This window comes from Panonychus citri, unplaced genomic scaffold (assembly GCF_014898815.1).
Source record: "Panonychus citri isolate SS breed McGregor unplaced genomic scaffold, ASM1489881v1 Contig00135, whole genome shotgun sequence".
In the NCBI taxonomy this organism is placed as follows: Eukaryota; Metazoa; Arthropoda; class Arachnida; order Trombidiformes; family Tetranychidae; genus Panonychus; species Panonychus citri.
The window spans coordinates 1,824,911-1,845,809 of record NW_026515540.1 but is presented as its reverse complement, the minus strand read 5'-3'; the positions used below and the strand labels follow the sequence as shown (position 1 = coordinate 1,845,809).

General features: G+C 31.0%; 2 protein-coding genes and 1 long non-coding RNA gene across 5 annotated transcripts in view; 2 read left to right on the top strand and 1 right to left on the bottom strand.

The window, feature by feature from the left end:
• Positions 1-2,219: 2,219 nt before the first annotated feature.
• On the top strand, positions 2,220-5,153 carry LOC128391893 (uncharacterized). The gene is made up of 2 exons (XM_053351848.1): positions 2,220-2,423; positions 2,558-5,153. Exon 2 carries the CDS (start codon positions 4,285-4,287, stop codon positions 4,795-4,797), a length of 513 nt encoding a protein of 170 aa, XP_053207823.1. The 5' UTR covers positions 2,220-2,423; positions 2,558-4,284; the 3' UTR covers positions 4,798-5,153.
• Positions 5,154-7,149: 1,996 nt separating this feature from the next.
• The window catches only part of LOC128391881 (tyrosine-protein phosphatase 99A-like), a 51,565-nt gene continuing 37,815 nt past the window's right edge, over positions 7,150-20,899 (bottom strand). Inside the window, exons 5-18 of one of the 3 annotated variants that reach the window (XM_053351836.1) lie at positions 17,809-17,987; positions 15,534-15,718; positions 15,169-15,283; positions 14,660-14,854; positions 13,198-13,460; positions 12,947-13,088; positions 11,994-12,469; positions 11,778-11,912; positions 11,107-11,142; positions 10,394-10,528; positions 10,157-10,308; positions 8,742-9,656; positions 8,538-8,673; positions 7,150-8,443 (exon numbers count right to left, since the gene is read on the bottom strand). In XM_053351836.1, the coding sequence (XP_053207811.1) occupies positions 8,255-8,443; positions 8,538-8,673; positions 8,742-9,656; positions 10,157-10,308; positions 10,394-10,528; positions 11,107-11,142; positions 11,778-11,912; positions 11,994-12,469; positions 12,947-13,088; positions 13,198-13,460; positions 14,660-14,854; positions 15,169-15,283; positions 15,534-15,718; positions 17,809-17,987 (3,253 nt within the window). In that variant the 3' untranslated portion in view covers positions 7,150-8,254. The remainder of the gene's footprint in view (positions 8,444-8,537; positions 8,674-8,741; positions 9,657-10,156; positions 10,309-10,393; positions 10,529-11,106; positions 11,143-11,777; positions 11,913-11,993; positions 12,470-12,946; positions 13,089-13,197; positions 13,461-14,659; positions 14,855-15,168; positions 15,284-15,533; positions 15,719-17,808; positions 17,988-20,899) is intronic. The other 2 variants (XM_053351837.1, XM_053351838.1) reach the window with 2 other exon arrangements.
• LOC128391891 (uncharacterized) lies at positions 15,862-17,820 on the top strand. The gene is made up of 4 exons (XR_008325895.1): positions 15,862-16,035; positions 16,231-16,676; positions 16,955-17,089; positions 17,243-17,820. It is a non-coding gene; the product is annotated as an uncharacterized LOC128391891 (long non-coding RNA).

The following is a 20,899-nucleotide window of genomic DNA, read 5'->3' as shown; positions in this document are numbered from 1 at the left end:
CATCAATGTATTTAACTTTTCACTAATTGTTGGTGTATTTAAAATCAACGGATCAATGGGCTTGGTTATATAAATGGAAATTTAGATTTAATTGTGATCTTAATTGTGAGGGAGAAATTAAAAATCTATGTCAATCCTCAACAAGGAGTCAAACTAACAATTTAGGACAGTGACACCAATATCTAATCACAATTAAAAGAAAAAGCTTCTTAATTGTTGGGATCCTGGTTAATTGAATAGGAAAAGGGCGTTGATTGTCAATTATGAATTATAATCAAACTTTACTTTAAATCCATTGGACCGTTAATTGTAATCAACAAGTCGGAAACGAGTTTAATTGTCACCGGTACTTTTATATATGAATGAGGGAAAATATGATCTTGATCATAATTAATAATGGATTAAGATGATGATTAACTATTGTTGATAATCTCTGAGCCTTGTTAATTGTTATAAACTTGATAATCTTCAATTAGAACGAGAAATTAAGGTCAAAAAATTACAATTAACCAAGAAATCAGAATTTAAATCATGTTCATTGTAAATTAAGTTTCTCATCAAGTAACATCGTTCAAATTGTGAGATGATTGTGTTTAATTCAACGACAATTAAGATTAGTCGATAAGTGTTAGTGTTTATTGATGGAATGATAACTAAATTTACTAATTCACTTTAAATTGTTTTCTAAAATGTTACCATTAAATTGGTTGTTATTAAAATGGATACAAATTGTTTTCTTATCAACTGTTTATACTCAACAACAATTTGAACCATTGGCTATTGCTAATCAACCAATTCCATTAATTACCCGATCAAATAGTGATCACACCGGCGGTGATAATAGTGGAAGTGAAGATGATGGTGATTACTTAATTAGCGATGGAAGTAATTTAAATCGTCAACAAGTTAATTCTAATAATAAAAGGACAAAACAGAAAACAATTAATCGTAATGTGATCAATATCCCGAACCGAGTAAATGTTTATCATAATAAATCATTAAATTCAAAAGTATCATCGCAACAATCATCGTTAACTAAATTAACTAATAGTAACAATCAACAATCATCTGTAGCTGCAACAGTTAATCATGGTGAGTTAGCTGATGGTGATGAGGATGATGGCGGAGGAGGAGGAGGAGGTGGAGGTGGAGGAAGTGCCGGTAACGATGGTGGAACTGCAGTTGATTATGATTATCGAGCAAATGATTTACCTGATTGGATGCCACCTCCACCTCCACCACCGCCGGTGTCACTTCCTCCACCTCCCTCATCAGGATCACCTTCATCTTTATCATCATTGTCTTTACTCTCATCATCTCCCTCATCACTACAATTAGGATCATTTCCTGGGCGAATACCTCATTCAGCAAGTTACCCGCTCTCGACTCAGACCAGCGCTTTCCATGTTCTCCCCCGCCAAGGTCCGTTCCCACCTCGACCTTTTGAATCCGGTGCTGGACCACGAGATGAATTTACTCTCTTTCTGGTCATCTTGACCATCGCCGGTTTCTTTGGGCTAATTATATCAATGTTCATGCCATTCACCCTTCTCCTTCAATCTCAACAACAATCACTTGGCCCACCGCTTTATAATCAACAAGTTTACCCAATTCAATCCGGTCTGGTTCAACCCGCTCAATTAGGGACTGGGGCTGTTGTTGCCGGTGGTAAACGCCGTCGGCGAAGTCAAATCAATTCTCCAACAGTTATTTCCATAATGAACAGTTTACGTGAATCATCAATCAAATTCAACGATAATTAACACAATTGCAATCAAGTGTCCATAAGAAAAAACCAAACAATTAACTTTACCATATTAATATCATAATGAAAAAATTATCCCGACAATTAACAGTAAATCTACACTTTGATTACTGTTACCATCCTAAATTGTAAGCTGTGATTAAATCAATCCATCAATCAAATTGTAATCTAATCAATTAATTATAATATCTTTCTCTAATTGTTAGCAAAAAATAATTAAAAACCAATCAAAACTTCATCGCCTAACAATTGATCCTTTAACCTTAACCATAAACTAAATTAACTAAACAAAACAAAACATGAAAGTTTATATCATTAAATTTAATTGAATTCATATCGAAATTTAATAGAAACAAAAAATTAATAAAAATTAAAAAAATTTCTTTTTTTTTGATTGAACGAAAAAAAATTTCGAAAAATTTTCTGTCCGAAATTATTATATTCTCCCTGAATGAGAACATGTGATTCTAAGTTGAATATTTTTGTGATTATTTTTAATTGTCTCTGTTATTATTATTATTATTTGGATCTTTTTGATTGTTCAATCGTAATTAATTTTGATTTTTACCATGGCTCAAGTGAATAAAAAGTCCAATTCTAACGTGATCGTTAGACTGTGTAATAAGGTAAAACTTGTTTACACCGATCCATTCCTGTGGTGAGTAAATTTGATCGCCAATGCTTTTTATACAATCAATTGCATTTCTATTGATACAATTGGTTTTGTTTTCTTTAATGTTTTTCAATTGTTATAAATTCGATATTTTTTGTTCTCCACTTTTCTCTCATTAGGCAAGTGGTCAAGAGTTGGTCACTATTCTCCAGTGGTATTTACTTGGCCCGATCTTTGGGACCAGTTATCTCCGATAACATGGAACCTGTTTAACCCAAATTGTTGGCTCTAAAATTGATTTACTTAGTCCTATTGAGAGATTCCCATTCTCGCTCAATACAATAAATGTATATTTATCTTGATATTTGCCGTTTGTCGCTTTCCACGTGGTCATAACTATCCAGTTAATTACGATTTTGACACATATTACAAGCCTATTTCATTAGTAGAATGCGGAGAAAAAGCAAATTTTGGAAATAAAACGTTCTAATTGAATTGATTACTCTCATTATCTAATGTCCAAGATGACCACCTATGACTTTGCTTCTATTTGTATCGATCTTGAGGTCATTCGTATGATATTTTTTCTGTTTCTGTAGGTTTCCTAATCTTAATTCAATCATCATGCAAAAATCGTGAATCGTAATGATTGTTGATGATGAACAAAAAAATGAAAGTTAATAAGTAAAATATTAACAATGAAAATCTAATTGTTGATTAAGGTTAAAAAGATTTACTCTTGAAATTGAAAAACTTTCATTTTAAACGATAATATCAAGAGACAACAATTTAATCCGATAACCAAACAAACAATTAACTTTAAACAATTAAACTTTGATCATGATACATATATAAAAAAAAAAGTTAAATCACTTTCATTAGTTTTTGATAGTTAAATTGTTTTCCAATAAACAATTAGATCCTTAATAGCACAACTAAATCAGAAAAAGCAAACCAACCAACCATTAATTATTATTAATTAACCAACTAAATAAATAAATGATTGTCCAAATAATCAGAATCTAAATCAACAATCAGAGAGAGAGAGAGAAAATTTTCAAGACAATTTCAGGTTCCATTGTAAAAGTAATAACAATTAAAAGATATAAATATAATTCTTAATTGGTTTCTCATAATGAACAACAATTAGAATTTACTTTGAATTAAATGATAATACATGATTACTATTTATGGTATAACATCAACAATTAAAATGTAATTACAATAATAAGTCAATTGATGAGGAGTAAAAAGTGATAATAGTAATTTAATAGAGCGAATTGAGAAATCGTCTTTTTCGTAAACATAATCAACAATCAAAGAGGAATATAAGATTGTCGATATGGATTGTTGATTAAAAATTGAATATTTCTCCTCCTTTAATCCTATTTTAACAATTAAACAATAAATAACAATTAAATCCTGAGAGATTGAGATGTTAATGACAATTAACTTTGCGGTGATTAAAAATTAAGAGTAAATGTTTACAAATGTTGTTTGTGGTGAAAGCGAATCAAGAAAAATGGAAGAAGAGAAAAAAAAATAAACTAAATCAACTTTTTAAATAGTCAATTGAAAAGACAATTAAATAACCATGAAAAGAAAAGGTAACAATTTAATTTAACCATTGTCGCTAATTGTGTTACCCCATTAGGAAGATCCTCTTATCGACTTGAAAGGTAAAGAGGGAGGACGAACGGGAGGTTGTACCTTTTTCATTGGATTCGCATATATAAGTGGCCTTGATGATCTCTAACGAATATCAGTTCTCACCTTCAACTTGTTCGGATAACAACAACAACAATTAGCTATTTAATTTTGCTCAATTTCAATTAATCATCTTGATTAAAGATCAACTTTTTCTGTTCTGTTCAATTTTCTTCATCTTCTAACTAATTAATTAACTATGGAATCTTTCAAATCAATCATGTGCTCTGCTCTCATCTGTTGGATAATTTGTTTCTCCTCCCTGGTTGTGTGCCAATTACCCACCTCAGCTGAAGTGACCCAACCAACGAACCCACTCTGGCAATATCAACCTAATTCAGCTTCACCCAATGGGTCACCTTACGGTCAACAGCCTCAACAACATCACGACTATTCAATGGGTCAACGACAAACTGCCCTCGCCTCACCTTTGGTCTCTTTCCTTCCCATGTTAGTACTTTTCGGCATCGGTGCAGTCATTGTCATCTCAATCCTTTACTTTATCTTTAATCCATTTGGATTAACTTCCCTTCTTGGACCTGGTTTGACCGCTGCTCCAGCCTACGGACGAAAACGGTCAATCGATGGATCCAAATTCCAACAATATGTTATGGATCTAATTTCAACTGTTTCAAATGCCATCGAGAAATACGAGAAAGCTGAAGCTTCACCCGCTCCACCATCAACACAATCAAACTCCAAATCTAGTTAATCAACTTTTTCTTAGCCGATTGTCCGAAACAATCATCATTCACCTTTCGCTTTAACCCTTAATCCTTTCCCCATGAATTTCCTGTTATCATTAACTTCATTGATCTACTTTTTTTCGTCGTTCACCGATCAACACACCGAATCCATACCACGGCCACAATCACCACGACAAAGAGATAATTGTCTGATGAAACAAAGAAATGATATAATGCTCATGGTGCCGGTGATGGAATCAGAAAACGAACCCACCGTATCGATTGTGTTTTCTGAACCTTTTTTACTTTTTCCGAATGAAACTTTTTTTCTCTTCTTCATTTCCATTGTATTTTCTGTTTATAAACATAAAGAAAAAAGATAATAAATCCTGAGTAAATTTTTTCCAATTCTAAATAAAAAAAGTTCACATGGTTAAGAAATTCAACAAAGGTCATAAATTGTACATTTCGACAGCATTTGTACTTTTAGGTTTTCGGGTGATACGAAACAAAATGACCTCGAATAAAGAATAGAAAGAAATTACAAAATAACATATGATCGTCAGAGCGAAATGTCTTTTATAAAATTCCAAGGGAATTGATTGAGCCTCTTGTACGATGTTTTCCTTTTGATTAGCGCAATTCCAGTCGCCGATCAAAGCTGCGTTGGGTCGCCGTTGAGTGTCACATGCGAACATTACTTTATCCAAACCCATTTCCATGATGGTTCGTAGATAATTGTTGAGAAATTTTCTTTTCCTTGGTTCCAGGTAAGAGTAAAGCGGAAAAGCAACAGTCGTATGACCAAACGCTGGACTAACATGTAATCGTTTATCAGGATAATAGGCACACAGTTTATTTCTCAATGTTGAAACTTCTTCCGTCGATAAAAGTGAGACCACTTTTCCGGCCTCCGATTGTCCCATATGGTTATAAGTTGTTCCACTCCAAACTTTCTTAGAACCGTAAACATAAAAAGCCGATGAACCAGCTAAAAGTGACGGACAAATAGTGTAAACCTGAGGCCATTTTGTTATATTCCAATTGATTATTTGGTCAAGCGAATCGATTGTAGGATAAGTTTTGGCCACTGTTAATTGCGCCGAAAAGTGAACACCGAAGAAAATTTTAATCGAACCAATTGTAACAATTAACACAAACAATATGGTTGACCCATATTTTTTCATCTTTGCTTGAGAATCGTCGTTTTGATTGAACAACAATTGAACGACAAACCAAATAGTTTTACCATAATCTAGTAATTTATTTAATCTACTAGATAATAAGATCCAACAGCTACTCAGTGTCATGATTAAGATGATGAAGTAAACTTCCCATGAGATGAATGAAATCGCATCGAAAGCATCGAGGAACTGGAAATGATCTGGAATCGTGTGAGCTATTACACAAGACGTTGAGCCGAAGGGCAAAGAGATGGACACATTTGGAAAGGTGAAGTTGATATTTCGAGCGACGGGTTCGAAGATTATATCAATCGAACCATCCATTTTGATATCTTTCGTAAAGTTGGTCTTATGATAAGATCGATAATTGAAGAGAAGGTCAAATATTCGGGCTAAACATGAAGCCGATTTACTAAACTTTGGATTATTAATCAGAGAGAGTAAATGAGAAGCCGTACCGACATTTATCGTCATTGGATCCATAACAATTAGCAATTAGTTTAATTGAACAACTTCAACTAATACAAGATCGAGAAACTATTATTTGAATGACTGAAACTTTTTAATTTTCTATCAAATTCTTAAGATCATAACTGAACAGTTAAGGACAATTTAAAGACAATATCGATTAGTGTTCAAGGTTAATCTAATTTCTTAACAGAGATTGTTGTTTCTCTGGTTAATTGTCATGGTAACACCAAAACAATTAAATCGTTAACAATTTAGAGTGAATATTTAATATCCTTTTGAATTGAAGAGCATTCAAATCAATTCAATCTTATTAATAATCGATTGACAATTTTCACAAAATTATTCCAAATTTAAACTTCTCATTGCCGCAAGTTAATTACTGTTGATTGTTCCCAAGTTAATTAGCAAATGCTATTGGCACGTGTTCTTATCTCTACGAAAACATTGATACACGTACAGAACAAAGTGAGCAAAGGTTAACGAAAATGCTTCGAAAATAATATTATTTCAATTTGCTCGAAACTTTTCCGATAATTAAAAAGTTGATCAACTATTATTTCTTTAGCAAATTGTTAATTATGGTTGCAAATTATTTCCTCTTAATTGTTGTAAAGAACCATCACAATTTGGTGATCACTCTAATTAACGAGGGAACATGAAAACAAAGGTTAACCTTAATTACCATCAAGTTATTGTCTTAGAAAATCAATTGACACTCAAAAGTTTTAAGAAATAAAATCTTTTATTTAATAATCTCTACTTTTGGTTGAGCAATAATACAATTTAATTATTATCATTAATTATCATGTCTATCAATTTGTGAGTGTTTCGTTCTGATAGGCAATCCTTATTTGCTTGCAATTAATTAATTTGCCCTCTATTACATAATATATGCTTACACATATTCAATTTGATTTTGTAACTTTTGTTGTTGCTTATTGTATATACATGAATTGTATTAAATTTTGGAGTTAATTGTGATTACAATTAAAGAGGGAAGAGAGAAAATTTTCAATGAAAAGAAGAAAAAAAAAACAAAAACAAAGTTAGAATTGAAAGAGGAATGAAAAAAAGAGAGAAGATGAAAACCGGTGGAAGAATTAAGAAAAGATGAAGAGAAAACAATCAATTAATGGCAGACTATTGATGATGATTTAAAAAAAAATGATTAACAAATAGTCAGGGAGATGAAAATAATATTAAAAGAGATGAGGGATGAAAAGAAAGTGAGAAACAAGAAAGATGAAGATAATTTTCTCAAAGTCAATGGCAGTGAGATGAGATCGTCGAAGTTAATTAATTTGTTGTGAGTTCAATTTTCACTTGAATGTCTATCGACTTTTACAAATATTATCGATTGTAATTAGTTGATTAAAGAGAAAATGGATTTTTTTTTCTAGGAAGATGAAAGATTTAGACAATTGCGTTTTCATCAACATTTGATTTGAATGAAAATTTAGATATTGGAAGTACTGATTAGTTTTTATATCTTCATCTTCTCTTATTTTCTCCCTTTTTCATCTTTGTAAATGTATTTTTGTGCTTTAAGATGATGAAAGAACAAAATTAGATGAAATTTATAAATGATGTGTCGATAGTGAGGTGAGTGTTTCAGAGTTGGGAATCAAAGAGTGAGTTGTATAAGTTTTTCCGTGTTCAAAGCTTTTTCCTGAGGCGATGATTTTATGTAGATGATGAGCAAAAGTCATGATGAAGATGATGCGATGAATAGATATAAGCAGTTTTTGTGTTTTCTTTGAATTAAATACAGTTAATTGCTTGAATGTTTTCGCTCTAATTTGTTTCGTTTCACTCTTTTTACCACAAATCAAGCCATTGATTCACTTTTAAGACTATGCTCAGAGCTTAAATTTATCTTAATTACATGACCATTAGAGTTAATATGACCATTGGTCATGTTTAATTGACTCCCGTAAGGTGATGTGTCCATACTTTCAGCGAGATTCATTGTGGAAACTAGACTTTCTATTGCGCGGTAAAGGAATAAATAATCGTCCTAAAAGAAAAAGATAAACATTAAAAATCAATTCCAACAAAACAAAATATCAATAAAAATTCATCTTATAATCTATCAGAATCGATTCTCTTACCTGGCAGCGCCATATTCCAGGTCTTCTTAAATGGTAAAGTTTAGCGTACATGTAAACATCGACACAATCCTCGAAATTTAATTGTTTATACAAAGTTGTCAGACAACTGAATGTTGCAGCTTCAGTTCCACCATAGCTAAGGATTGAAAAAAAGATATGATTAGTTGATTGTTCACCAAATATCTGTGAGTCAAATATTCTTACCGATCCATGACTACAATTGGACCATTTTGGTATTCTAGGTGCCATTGTTGGACCATTTTGATGAGATCAAAAACACTACTAAGTGGCCCGCAAGTCTCAGGCCATCCTGGACAGTGTACAATACGACAAATTAACTCGTAATCATCTTGAGTTGATTGCATTATAAAATCTCTAGTGGTTACAAAACCTCCAGTTTCCCTTGATGTGGTCACTTCCTCAGTTAATTTTACTTTAAAACTACCATAGTCACATTCATCATCTTTTTCAGGCCAAAATTGAGGAAACTCTTTCTCATCAATGATTGGAGTGAGTACAACAATTGTTTGTACATTATGATCCCAAATCATTTGCCAAAAATCGGAAACTGTATCATAAAGTGGATGCTGAGTAATTATAAACTCTTTCAACATATTGAAACCTAAAAGGAAAGTGGCATTGACATAATCAGAACCATCAGTTCCAGGAGATCTTGGGGTAATGTGAACTCGATGCGCCTCCAATGGTATAAGGTTAAGTGATCTATTTTTGGCCTTGTTACAAGGTTTTAGAGCTGAGACAACATTGAAATCTTTTGCTCGGAAAGAAGTGACCAGTTTATACTGTCGCTCTAATAGAGGCCAGTGGAAGGGTCTTTCTTTAATGTCACTGCTTGCATTGGAAATGGCATCACCGCCTGTTTGTAAAGTTTGTATATAACGAGACAAATGGCTACTTGGAACCTCAGTGTCACCACTTTCAATAGCTTCTAAAAGTGCATCATGAATGAAAATATACTGTTCCTCCGTTTGGACAAGATAATTACGTTGTTGACGAATATGCTTCAAGAAACCATAAACATTGATACTCTGTCGGTGTTTAATTTGCTTCATCATAGCGTCAATTACGATGTAAGTACCAGTTCGACCAACACCCGCACTGTAAACATAAAAGAGAAGGAAAAAAACATATTCGTAAAAAGAGAAATTTATATGATGATTTAATCAAAAACATTGAGAAAAATGAAGTCAAATCTGAATCATTAACATCTCAATCAATATTTATGATGTAGATGATAACACTGTTAGTATGTTGTAGGGTGTGAAAAGTTAATGTAAGATTTAAAACCTTGAATAGCAGAAAAAAAACTATGATGATGTAAATGATGATGTTGGGAGTAAATATAATTATGAATGATAATTAAAGTTAAAAAAAAAGACCATAAAATGTACCAAGAGATTTAAAGGAATGGAAGATGAGAATGGATGAAAAAAAATGAGATGAAAGTGACTCAAAATGGAGGAAGATGATAGAATAACAATTGAAGTGTCTTATATAAAGTGAAAACATAATTGATGAAAAAAAAAGTCCAACAAACTATCATAATCATCAATCAAAACAATGGATTAACTGAATGAGAGATCGAGAAAGATATTCACCTGCAATGAACTATAATTGGACCTCCATTTGGTGGATTAGCGGCTGATGATTTTCGTACAAATGACAGAACAGGAAGAGGATGATCAGGTACTCCGTGATCAGGCCAATTAGTATAATGATATTGATACACAGTTCGTTCAGCTCCATGTTTCTAATGAAATAAAAAAGGTAAACAGAATAAAATATTAATAATTAATTGATGTAATCATGTATCCAATATTAAGAATAAAATTTACCTTTTTCATTTTAAGATTACGAATTGAGAAAGTTCTTAATGTATAAGTGGCCATGACAACTTCTTGTAAAATTTTAACCTGAATTATTCCGTGAGTTTCAATTCCCTCTTTCGGCCAGTAAAGATCACATTTCCTCTATAATAGGAGTTAAGAAGAAAGAAAATATTTAATTGATTAGATTCATGGGATGAATGAAATTGATGGTTGAAAAATTGATTTGCGAATATTTAATCAATGAAAATATATCGATTTGATTCTAATCTACAACCAGAGTGAGATCAGATATCAGCATTCATGGTGTGTAACTATTTCATCATCAGCTGATTGAAGAAGAATGAGTTAGAGAAAAGAGAAAGTTGTCAAACTTTTTGGAGATAATGATGATGAAGAAGAAAAATTTTTGACATCATAATAAATCGGAATCGAAGCCATTTTTATCGTCAACTTTTTTTCAAAGTCCCAAACGTCAATCGTATTGATCGAGTTAATATATATCATATATATGCAAGTCGAGAGTTAACAATTTGATAATTTTTTTTTCTTTGCTTCTGTTACATTTTGGTAAGTGAGAGTTTTTTGAAAAGGTGAATGAAATTTTGAAGTTAGTAAAAGTGATAAGTGTGACAGTTGCTATTTAATGCTTATTGCGTGAAGTGTTAGTTGATTAGCGATTATGATTAGTTGATTAAGAGTATTTTTTTCATATTACTTACGCTGTCATCCAACTCTGAAGAGCAACTAAACTGGTGCTGAGATAGATAGTCATGCAAAGACAGAGAGAGAGAGAGGAAATATCGGGAAAGAGAAAGAGAGAAAGAGGATATTTATCATGAATCTATCATGAGAGACACCATGTAATTAAATTTTGATCAAATTTTATGATCACAATTAGAGATGATGAATAATCAAGGAGGTTCAGAGGTTGGATGTCAGGTAAATATCATTCCGTGAGTAACAACAAATAAACAAATGTTTTGATTTGTAAGCTACTACAGAAATAAATAAAAATCCAATTGGAAAGTAATCAAAATTAATCAGCGTTTAAATTATGAAGCGATTTCAGCAAAAATAAGCGGTAAAAAGCGTTATTGATAAAACTACTTAGGTATTCTAAGTTTTTTCAGCGATTAAAAAGTGCACGGTGCTAACTAATTGCCGACGGAAATAAAAAAAAACCACTAAAACTGGGACTTAAGAAATCAACATCGGATAATTGGGGCTTCTTTTGGCATTCTTAATTCATCATGATTAAAAAAAATGATTTTGATGATCAACTAAACAAATTAATAAACAACATGGAGGAGATGAGAGAGGGAAAAAGGTTTTTCAACTGTTTTCATCTCATCATGCACTCCAATTAATAATGTAATCAGTGGATACTTACACGTCCTCTTTCAATTAAATTGGTAATCATCACAATTATGCAAACTCGTTGTTCCCAAATCATACGCCAATAATCATCAAATGTTGATGGAAGTGGACCTTGGGTTCCTATGTAGGCAGCGGGTTTACAATATCCCTAAATGAAGATAAAAAAGTTATTAAATTAGATTGAATATTGGTCTTAACTTGTTGGTTAATTATTACAATTAACACTTACATCAATGTAATTTGCATTAATATAATCAACACCAGCGGCTTTCTTTTGTCCTGATAGGGATTTCAAAACAACTCGAGTATGATCATAGGCGACAATGTTTACATATCGATTTTTATTTTTGTTTTCTGACATTTGTGAATAATCACAGGAAAGTTCAGCATCGGTTCCAGTTTGAATTGATTCATATTCCCGAGAGAAGCCAATATCACCATCAGCATGAAGATCTTGAACATGTTTAGGCCAAAGTGTAACTGGAACTGAAGCATAATCAGATTCATCATATGTCTCTGAGAGTTGAGGTGATCCACCACGAGTTTGAGAGGGAGGATCATCAAGGTAATAATATGCTGCTTGGAAATATTTTCGCCATAAGATGAATGAAAATATGGCAAGAAGAAGTGCAAAGGAGACACAGATTACAGCAGCAATTACACCAGCGCTTAGAGTAACATCGATTTGTGATGAGGATATGTAACCTTGATTGAGACAGAAAAAAAGTAGAAGGAGCAAGGATGCGACAGGAAAAAGGGAGGGAAAAAATAGCGGATATAAGTAAAAAAAGAAATAAATTAGATATGATGAATGAAAAAGTAACTCAATTTGATTGACCTTTGGTTAGTTGTAATGAGAAATGAGTTACATTTAATCAATGTGTAAAAACTCAGTTTCATCATCAATTCATTCAATCACAAACAAAGAGATAATCAGATGATTATGAGAGGAAAGGAGGAAGAGAGATGAATAATCTTAGTTATAGTAAATATGATACAAAGAAGATAGTGAGAGAGAGATGATTATTACTCTTACGAGTTTGATGAAGAGTGTTAAAAGTAGATAGTTAGTATAAGAATTGTTTCTAAGTTGGATTATACCAGAAAATCACCATCACCGTAAAAATTTGGGCTTAGAAAAGGAAGGAAAAGTTAACAAGTTATATGGGTTAGTACACTTACTCTCACACTTACTCTGGAGAACGACTTTTCGAGATTCACTGAACTCCCCAGGAATAAGACGACTTTTATTGTGGACACTTTCGGTTGCTCCTTGAACTTTTACTTCGTATAACATATCAGCAGTGAGGTTTCTTATTTGATACTAAAAATAAAAGATACAAGAAAGAAAAAGTTAATTAGAAATATTATACAATAATTCAAGTGAATAATTATGTTGGATTATGTTGAGAAATTTTTTTTTAATTACTCACTTGAAATTGATTTGGCAATGGAATATGAGTAAAGTCACGGGAATTTTCAGGCCGAAAATAGACGTTATAATGATCGACACTTTTGTAATAGTTAAATGGTCTCTCCCAGGCAAGGAAAAGACTATCAACTGAACAAGTTAAATTTACTATGATTGGTGCACTTGGTCCTCTCACTTCGGTTTGTACATCTAATGGCTGAGTCTCATTTCCTGGGCCTGCGGCGGTACGAGCATCCATCCATATCTTGTATTTGGTGAAAGGTTCTGCAATAAGTGAGTGAGTGAGTGAGAGAGAGAGAGAGAGAGAGAGAGAGAGAGAGAGAGAGAGAGAGAAGACAATCACATAAAGAAGATGAGAAGAAAGCAAAATAAATGAAGAGAGACCTTATCATCATAAAAGTGCACATTCAACACAATAAAAGCAAATTTCTGATCTCATCTGACTTTGGACAGGTAAGAATAGCAAACAAGTTTCCAATGAATATACATATACCTAGATTATCATCTTTCTCGCAATTTACCTTTAAGTTATAAGGCAAAAAGAGGAACCAACAAATGAATAATTAACCAGAAAACAAAACTCAACCTAATCACTTTGATAATCGGGTCAAGTTACTTGAAAACAAGTAAACATATTACATGATGTCCACCAGAATTATACACATTTATAAATCTGAATAATCTATTAGATAACATGTAACATAGATGAAGAAAGTAAAAATAATATATAAATATCTATAAGAGATTAACTAATACATATATAAATGTGATATAATCATCATCATATTATATACGATTACTAATCAAGAACTTAAGTTTTATATTTATCTTTACAATTAGTTGTCTGGTAAAAGTTAATATAAATATACGGTAGTTAATCAGCTTGGAAATGAATTAAATCATCATTTTCAAGTTGATCGGTAGATTGATGATGATTATCATCATTATTATTACTATTATGATGGAGGTTTGGAAAATGTATTAAAAGATAAGTATTGAATATTAAGAAGGACAATTTGTAAATCAATTGGAATCTCAATCAAGGTTAAAGCCTTGGAAATCAACACATTAATAGTAATTTAGATATTGAAAAGAGAGGGTAAAAGAGAGAAAGGGAGAAAATACTAATTGTTACATAAAAAAGAAAACATTAAAAAGAAAAGAATAAAAATAAGTTAAACAAACAGATTAAAAGCTATTAGATGGATAATCGTTAAAACTCAATTCGGGTGCTGTTGAACTTTTGTTTTTTTCTTTCCTTACTGTATACATAAAGTATATAGAGATTTTCGGTTCAAATGATAGTTTAAACTAATTTACAATTAGTTGTAGTTTTGGAAGAGAATAGAATTTAAAACCAGAAGATAAATTTTCTATTTACTCATAGGCGTTATTGTTTATGTTACGGTGATGATGGCCAAGAGATTTTATAGGGAATTTAGAACAATTTAAATGTAACTCACTTAAATTCTCAATGGCATATTCTCTAAGGTTCTTTGGTATACCAGTTCGAATGTCAGTTTTATTGAACTTTAAATCACGAATGTAAAGATTATAACCAATTATCTCGCCACGAGGAAATTTTGGTTCTTTCCATTTTAATCTAATCCAAGTATCACCAATGTTAACAACATCAAATTCAGTTGGAGGTGAGGGCACTACAATGATGATAATCAGTGTTAGATAAATTCGGTGGTGATAGAGATTATAGTTGTCAAGGAACAAGAGCAAAGGGAGAGAAAAAGAAAGGAAGAAAGAAGAAGAAAGATGAACAAAGAAAAGAAAAAGAATAGAATAAAAAAGATTAGTATAGAATAGAACAGAATTTAAAGTGAAAACATTGAAATAAAAAGTGAAATTTTACACCACAATCAATAGTAGAAACAGGATTAAATTATTATGTAATTTCCACAGAGGAAAATATGATGACACTAATTTAATTGAGATAATCAATTAATAACAATTAACTTACTTCCTTCCTCAGTTTTAACGGTTATATTAGCAGCCGGTCCGTCACCTTCAATGTTGAACACCAATAGAGATATTTTGTATTGAATATATGTTTCCAAATTACGGATGGTATGTTGCTAATTGATTAGAGAAAAAAGTTAAAACAATTAGTTAATCAATTAATTAGGAGAAAAACTATTGAAGAGAAAAAAGAAACAAGAAAAAACAAAACTCAAAGAGAAACCAAAGTGAAGATGAGAATCCATATGATCGAGCGAGGGGGCGTCTGGTCAGTTACAAGAGAAAATTTTCTTTTCTTTTTTTTATTCTCTTTTCTCTCCATTTTTTTTTCTCTTTTTGTTTTATTGGTGTTCTTTGAAAACTCACTCGTAAACTTGGATCTGGCAGTATTATTGTTCTATCTAGAGATGGTTTATCCTTTGGGTGGAGAATAATTTTATAACCAAGTAGCTCTCCATGAACTGTGTCACTTGGCGGTGGTGCAAATTGTAGGCTGACTGATGTGCTGGTTGCGTTTCCATAGCCGAGGATAGTTGGTGCTCCATTTGGTACTGAATCGATTATTGATGGTCCAAGTGTTGTTAACAGTGATTGTGATGATTGTGTTGATGAGGATGACAGAGAAAATATTCCAACAATAATGGTTGACCCAAAAACAATGGTCGTCACCAAGTGTAAAAGGTTAACCATCAGGGTCAACACACAAGTAGATATTCAAATACCAATACACATATACAAAACAATTGGATGAGATTAATTTGATGAATTCGTTGGTTATACAAATAGATGAGGATAATGATGGTGGTGGTGATTAATTAACAGGAGAAAGGAAAAGATAAACACAAAGAAGAAGAAGAAAAAAATAAAGGTGAGTTTTTGTTTTCATGTGAGAATAGAAAAGAAAATGAAGAGAAAAAAAGTTCAACATTGAAGACACTTAATTAGAAAGAAATAATCAAGAAAATGGCGATGAAGAAAAGAACAAGAAAATGATTCCATTGTGAACAAAGTTAATTGTGATTCTATTTGACAAAATTTTCATCTTTTTCTCTTTTTCTCTTAGGCCTAAGTTAATATTCAAAACATATTATCAACACACTCACTTACTCTCTCACATACACATACACTGATGGAGGATAATCAAAATTAAATCTCATTGTCTGATGGTCAACACTGAATATAATTATAAGCCAACCTTTCTGGTGACCAGTAACTGAATGAATGAATGAAAAAGTGACCACTAACAACAAACAGACCAAGTTGTCCTGGTTAGTTTGACCTGAGGCTGTTTAACTGGTTAACCTGAGGATGGATGATGATACTTGATGTTAAGCCTGATTTTTTTTTTCTTCAAGATTACTACTGATACTGATTAACATGAGAATTTGATCTGGTCAACCAGAAATACCCGTTTTTATGATCAAATTGATGGGTCAACACCGTTACAAGTGTAGATATATATGTATACATATCATTAGATGTTTATATGTATGATATTAATACGTTCAGGTAGGAAAGAAGGTGAAGAAACAATAATTATGATAACAAAGAGAGAGAGAGAGAGAGAGAAAATTGATTGCTAACTGATTATGGGCTTTCAGAAAAGTTAATTATGATGATTGTGATTAAAAGCGCATCAATTTAAGAGGTTCACATACGAAAAATGTTAACATGTTACACCTTAAATTAATTGCCAGTTAAACCAATTGATTAAACGATAACAATTAACAACAGTTTCAATAATTGACCATGATTAACATTTCTCTTTATTTACTAATCAATTTCAGGTTATCTCGTATTGATGATTGGTTTATCTTGGAACTGGATTAAATCAAATTAATCGTTATTGGTTTACCATGACAATATTTGGATAAATTTAAAATTTTTCAACTACTTCAACTAAACTATTACCATTTAATTAAGTACTTACACTTTGATTGATAAAAACAACAATTAATGAGGAGCAAACAACAACATGTTTAACCTAATTGTTTATTACCTAAACAATTAATTGTTTATTATCCTCTGAGCTAAACAATTTAATCTAATTTTCAATTTTATTTATTCCTATTTAGGTTAAGCCCATAATTACAATTAACAAGAAAAATTAACTCAGTTGAATGGCGCAAATTTAGTGTCTTGATTGGCAATAACAATTTAAAAACAGAGTAAAGTTAATATCTGAACCTTCAGGAGGAGCCAGAATAAATTATAATTAATCTAAATCATATTGAGGAGAGATGTCAATGATTAATTATCTACTATTATCATGGTTACGTTAATTTTGTTTGTTCCTGTTTTTTTTGATGATTAGTTTTCCAACCACCAATACAATATAATGTACCAAAGATGAAACCAATCCCAGAGAATCAGATGATTAATAGACATGGTAACATATTCATTGATTGTTGGAAACATTTGGAAAGACGAATTGATGGCGAACATGATAAAATTGGTGAAACAATTTTCCATTGATTTGATTGTGATGATGGAAAGAATTGATTGTTTTCCTTTGCTATGGAGAGACTATTTCTCATTTCTTGTTCGTGATTCTTTCACCTTGATTCTTTGATTAATATGGAAGGTGATAAATATTTCATGATGAACATGATTCTCGCAGATGATTAGATTAATTTCTTACCTTCACGAAGAGTTACAATTGGAAATGAATCTTTACTCGATTTACTGTAACCCAAAGCGTTAACAGCGATCACCCTGAAAACGTAAACAGTAAATGGTTCAAGTCCAGTGAATTCATAACTGGTCTCATTTCCAATGGTCTGAACTTTGGTTGAATCCCAATCACCTTTTTCACCAACCCTGAGGAAATTGATTGAAAAAAAACAAACAAATTAATTGGCCAACGTTTAATCAAATCAATAAGGATCAAATCAAAGTGGTCATCAGAACAATGAATATTCCCAATGGTTAACTAATTGCTACTTAAAAGCCTCTTCTCAACACTACAATTTGCTACCAATTATCCTAATGGTATTAATAATATTTGATGGCGAACAAAAAAAAAACTTAATCAATTGTCATCAACTCTAATTGTGGAAAAGTAAAATCCAACAAACCAGAAAGAAAAAGTTTCAAAGTCAATCTAAGATTAACTCATAACGGTTAATTAACTGTAACATAATTCAATGTTAAATTGGAAATGGACTTTCCAATCAATCGTTAATAATGAAAGTTAATCAATTGTGTAGATAATTAATCTTAAACTCAAGGAGGAGAAAAAACCAAAAAAAAACCTAATCCTACCTTGATCACTAAACTGATCCAAAGAAGGATTAAGAAAAAAAAAATAATATCTATCAACCGATAGTTCAATCAATATCAAGCTAATACTTAATCAACGGATCAACAACAAATGAACAATTTAAAATTAATACAAAGTAATTGATGATGATGAAAACTTTAAATCGTATAGATTATCTGGTTTGTTCATCATGAAATTACATCAACAAAGTGCGTGCAACTGTTTTTTGTTTTCATTAATCCAATTGATGATTAATTGATTGTTACTGTTAATTCAACAATAAACTTTGCCCGTTCATCGATGGGTCAAGAAAGGAGATTCATCTTTAATTGTGTTTGAGGTGAGGCCACAAAAATTTGAGGCATTTTTTACCGTTAAAACAGTAAATGGATTATTTTAGTTAATCATTTTTTTTCTCTATATATTTATAATTGTAACTGATCCTCTTTTTTTTTACTCGAAGAGTGAAAATTATAGTTAATGTTGACACAGAAACGATTAAAAAAATTAAATATCGATTTTGATGTGATCGCTTTTTTGTTTCGTTCGCACTGCTTAATGTCATCAATGTTGTACATTTTTGATTGTGATTCCATCTATTCATTGATTTCAAGGTATATACACACTTTTGATAGAGAGAAGCAAAAAAAAACGACAAGAATAAGTGAAAACGATCATGATGATGATCCTTGATGATGATTATTGATCAAGATAATCAACTGATACATTGGAAATTGTTGTTGATTCATTTTCTCATTTTTTTTCTTCATTATTCTAACTTGAGATTCCTGGTTAACAACCCTTAATTGGGATGGTTAATCAATTGATCATCATTGAGGAACCCGGATCAAAGTCAATAATTGATCAGCAAAATGATGATGTTGATTAGCTGTTGACAGTTTTTCTCTCAACTAATTCAATTGTTGCTAATCAATTGATTAACAATATTCAATGTAAATTATTGTTTCCATTTACAAGATTAATCAATTTTAAACAATTAATAAGTTCACCTGAGAAAATAAATTCACTTGATTAGTGAATAAGAACAATAATCAATAAGGGTTTGGTAATCAATTCAATGAGATGATTGTTTAATTTTTTTCTTAATTGTTCAACAATTAAATCACATTTATTATATTTGATTGGGACACATTAGAATTGCATTTATGATGAAAAAAAAGATTCCATCAAAATTTGGATTATATTAAATACGATAATTAGAAATTCAGTTAATTTATCAAATTAAAATGGAAAACGAGAAACAATTAGTTAATTAGTTGAAAGTGCGAAAAGGAAATTGTTGAAAAAAGTTTCCCTCCATTGGAAAAGTGAACAGCTGATTATGCTTTATGCTTTTCTCCGAGCCGGTTAACAATTAATTTCTCGCAATCAATGTAACAATTAACCAAGAATTAAGGTTTACGCGATTAAATTACAATTAAAAGGAGATGATCAACTGTAACCACGACGATTATAATTAAAACTAAATCATTAATATCACGACAATTATCATCAACATAATCATCGATATCATTTCAATTACTCCGATAACCTTATAAATCAGTTGGTTGAATTTAAATTGTACTAAATTGATTGTTTAATAACAGGGTATATATATAAATTTATTCATTAACAACAATAACAATTAACACTTAATCATTCCTGTTAACATTATAATTAACTAATAAGATGAGATTTTGTCTTAAATCACCAATATACAAGTTTGGTATTGGGTTGATTAAGATTATGATTAAATCAGATAATTAATGGATTAACTAATTTTTTTCTCTCACTCTTTTTTTTCAGTACATTTATATTAGTCAAATTGATTGTCATTAATTAACTGGTTCAATGTCTTAAAAAACTTGATTGCTGGTTAATTATCCTGTCTATCAATTAAACTGGAAGGCATATTGATATTAATAATATAAAATTAACAATTAACAATTTACTGATTATCATCATCATTTTGTCAACACTTTAACACGTATTCAAATTGTTTTGATTGTTAAATTGTTCCCGTAAGGTGTTAATATACAAGTAAAAGTTAATCACAATTTAAAAACAATCATCTAACTATTAATGTGAAAGTAATTAAAGTTGTAACAATTACCATTCACTTTCATGATCATCTTTTTGACATTAATCGTTTAATTGTTACAATTTAATGATGAAAATTCAATGAAAAGGTAAATCAATGTTCAAATCAATACAAAAACAATGATTAAAATGAGCTAATTAATTGTGATAGGTAAATGATCATCAAAATGAAAACTCATTTAAACAAATCAGCTAAAAGGTAACAATTAACAATCAAGTTGATTGAAAACAACTAAATTAGATGGCGATTTAAAATAGGAAGTGTTGATTTGTTTTTCTATCAATTAATCAATCATTGAATTGATAATCATCAGTAATGATTAAAATATATCATTGAAATAGTTGATAGAAGATCAATTGTCAGTAACAA

Excerpts from the sequence above, each read along its gene's own strand:
- LOC128391893 (XM_053351848.1), top strand. The coding sequence starts at position 4,285 with ATGGAATCTTTCAAATCAATCATGTGCTCTGCTCTCATCTGTTGGATA.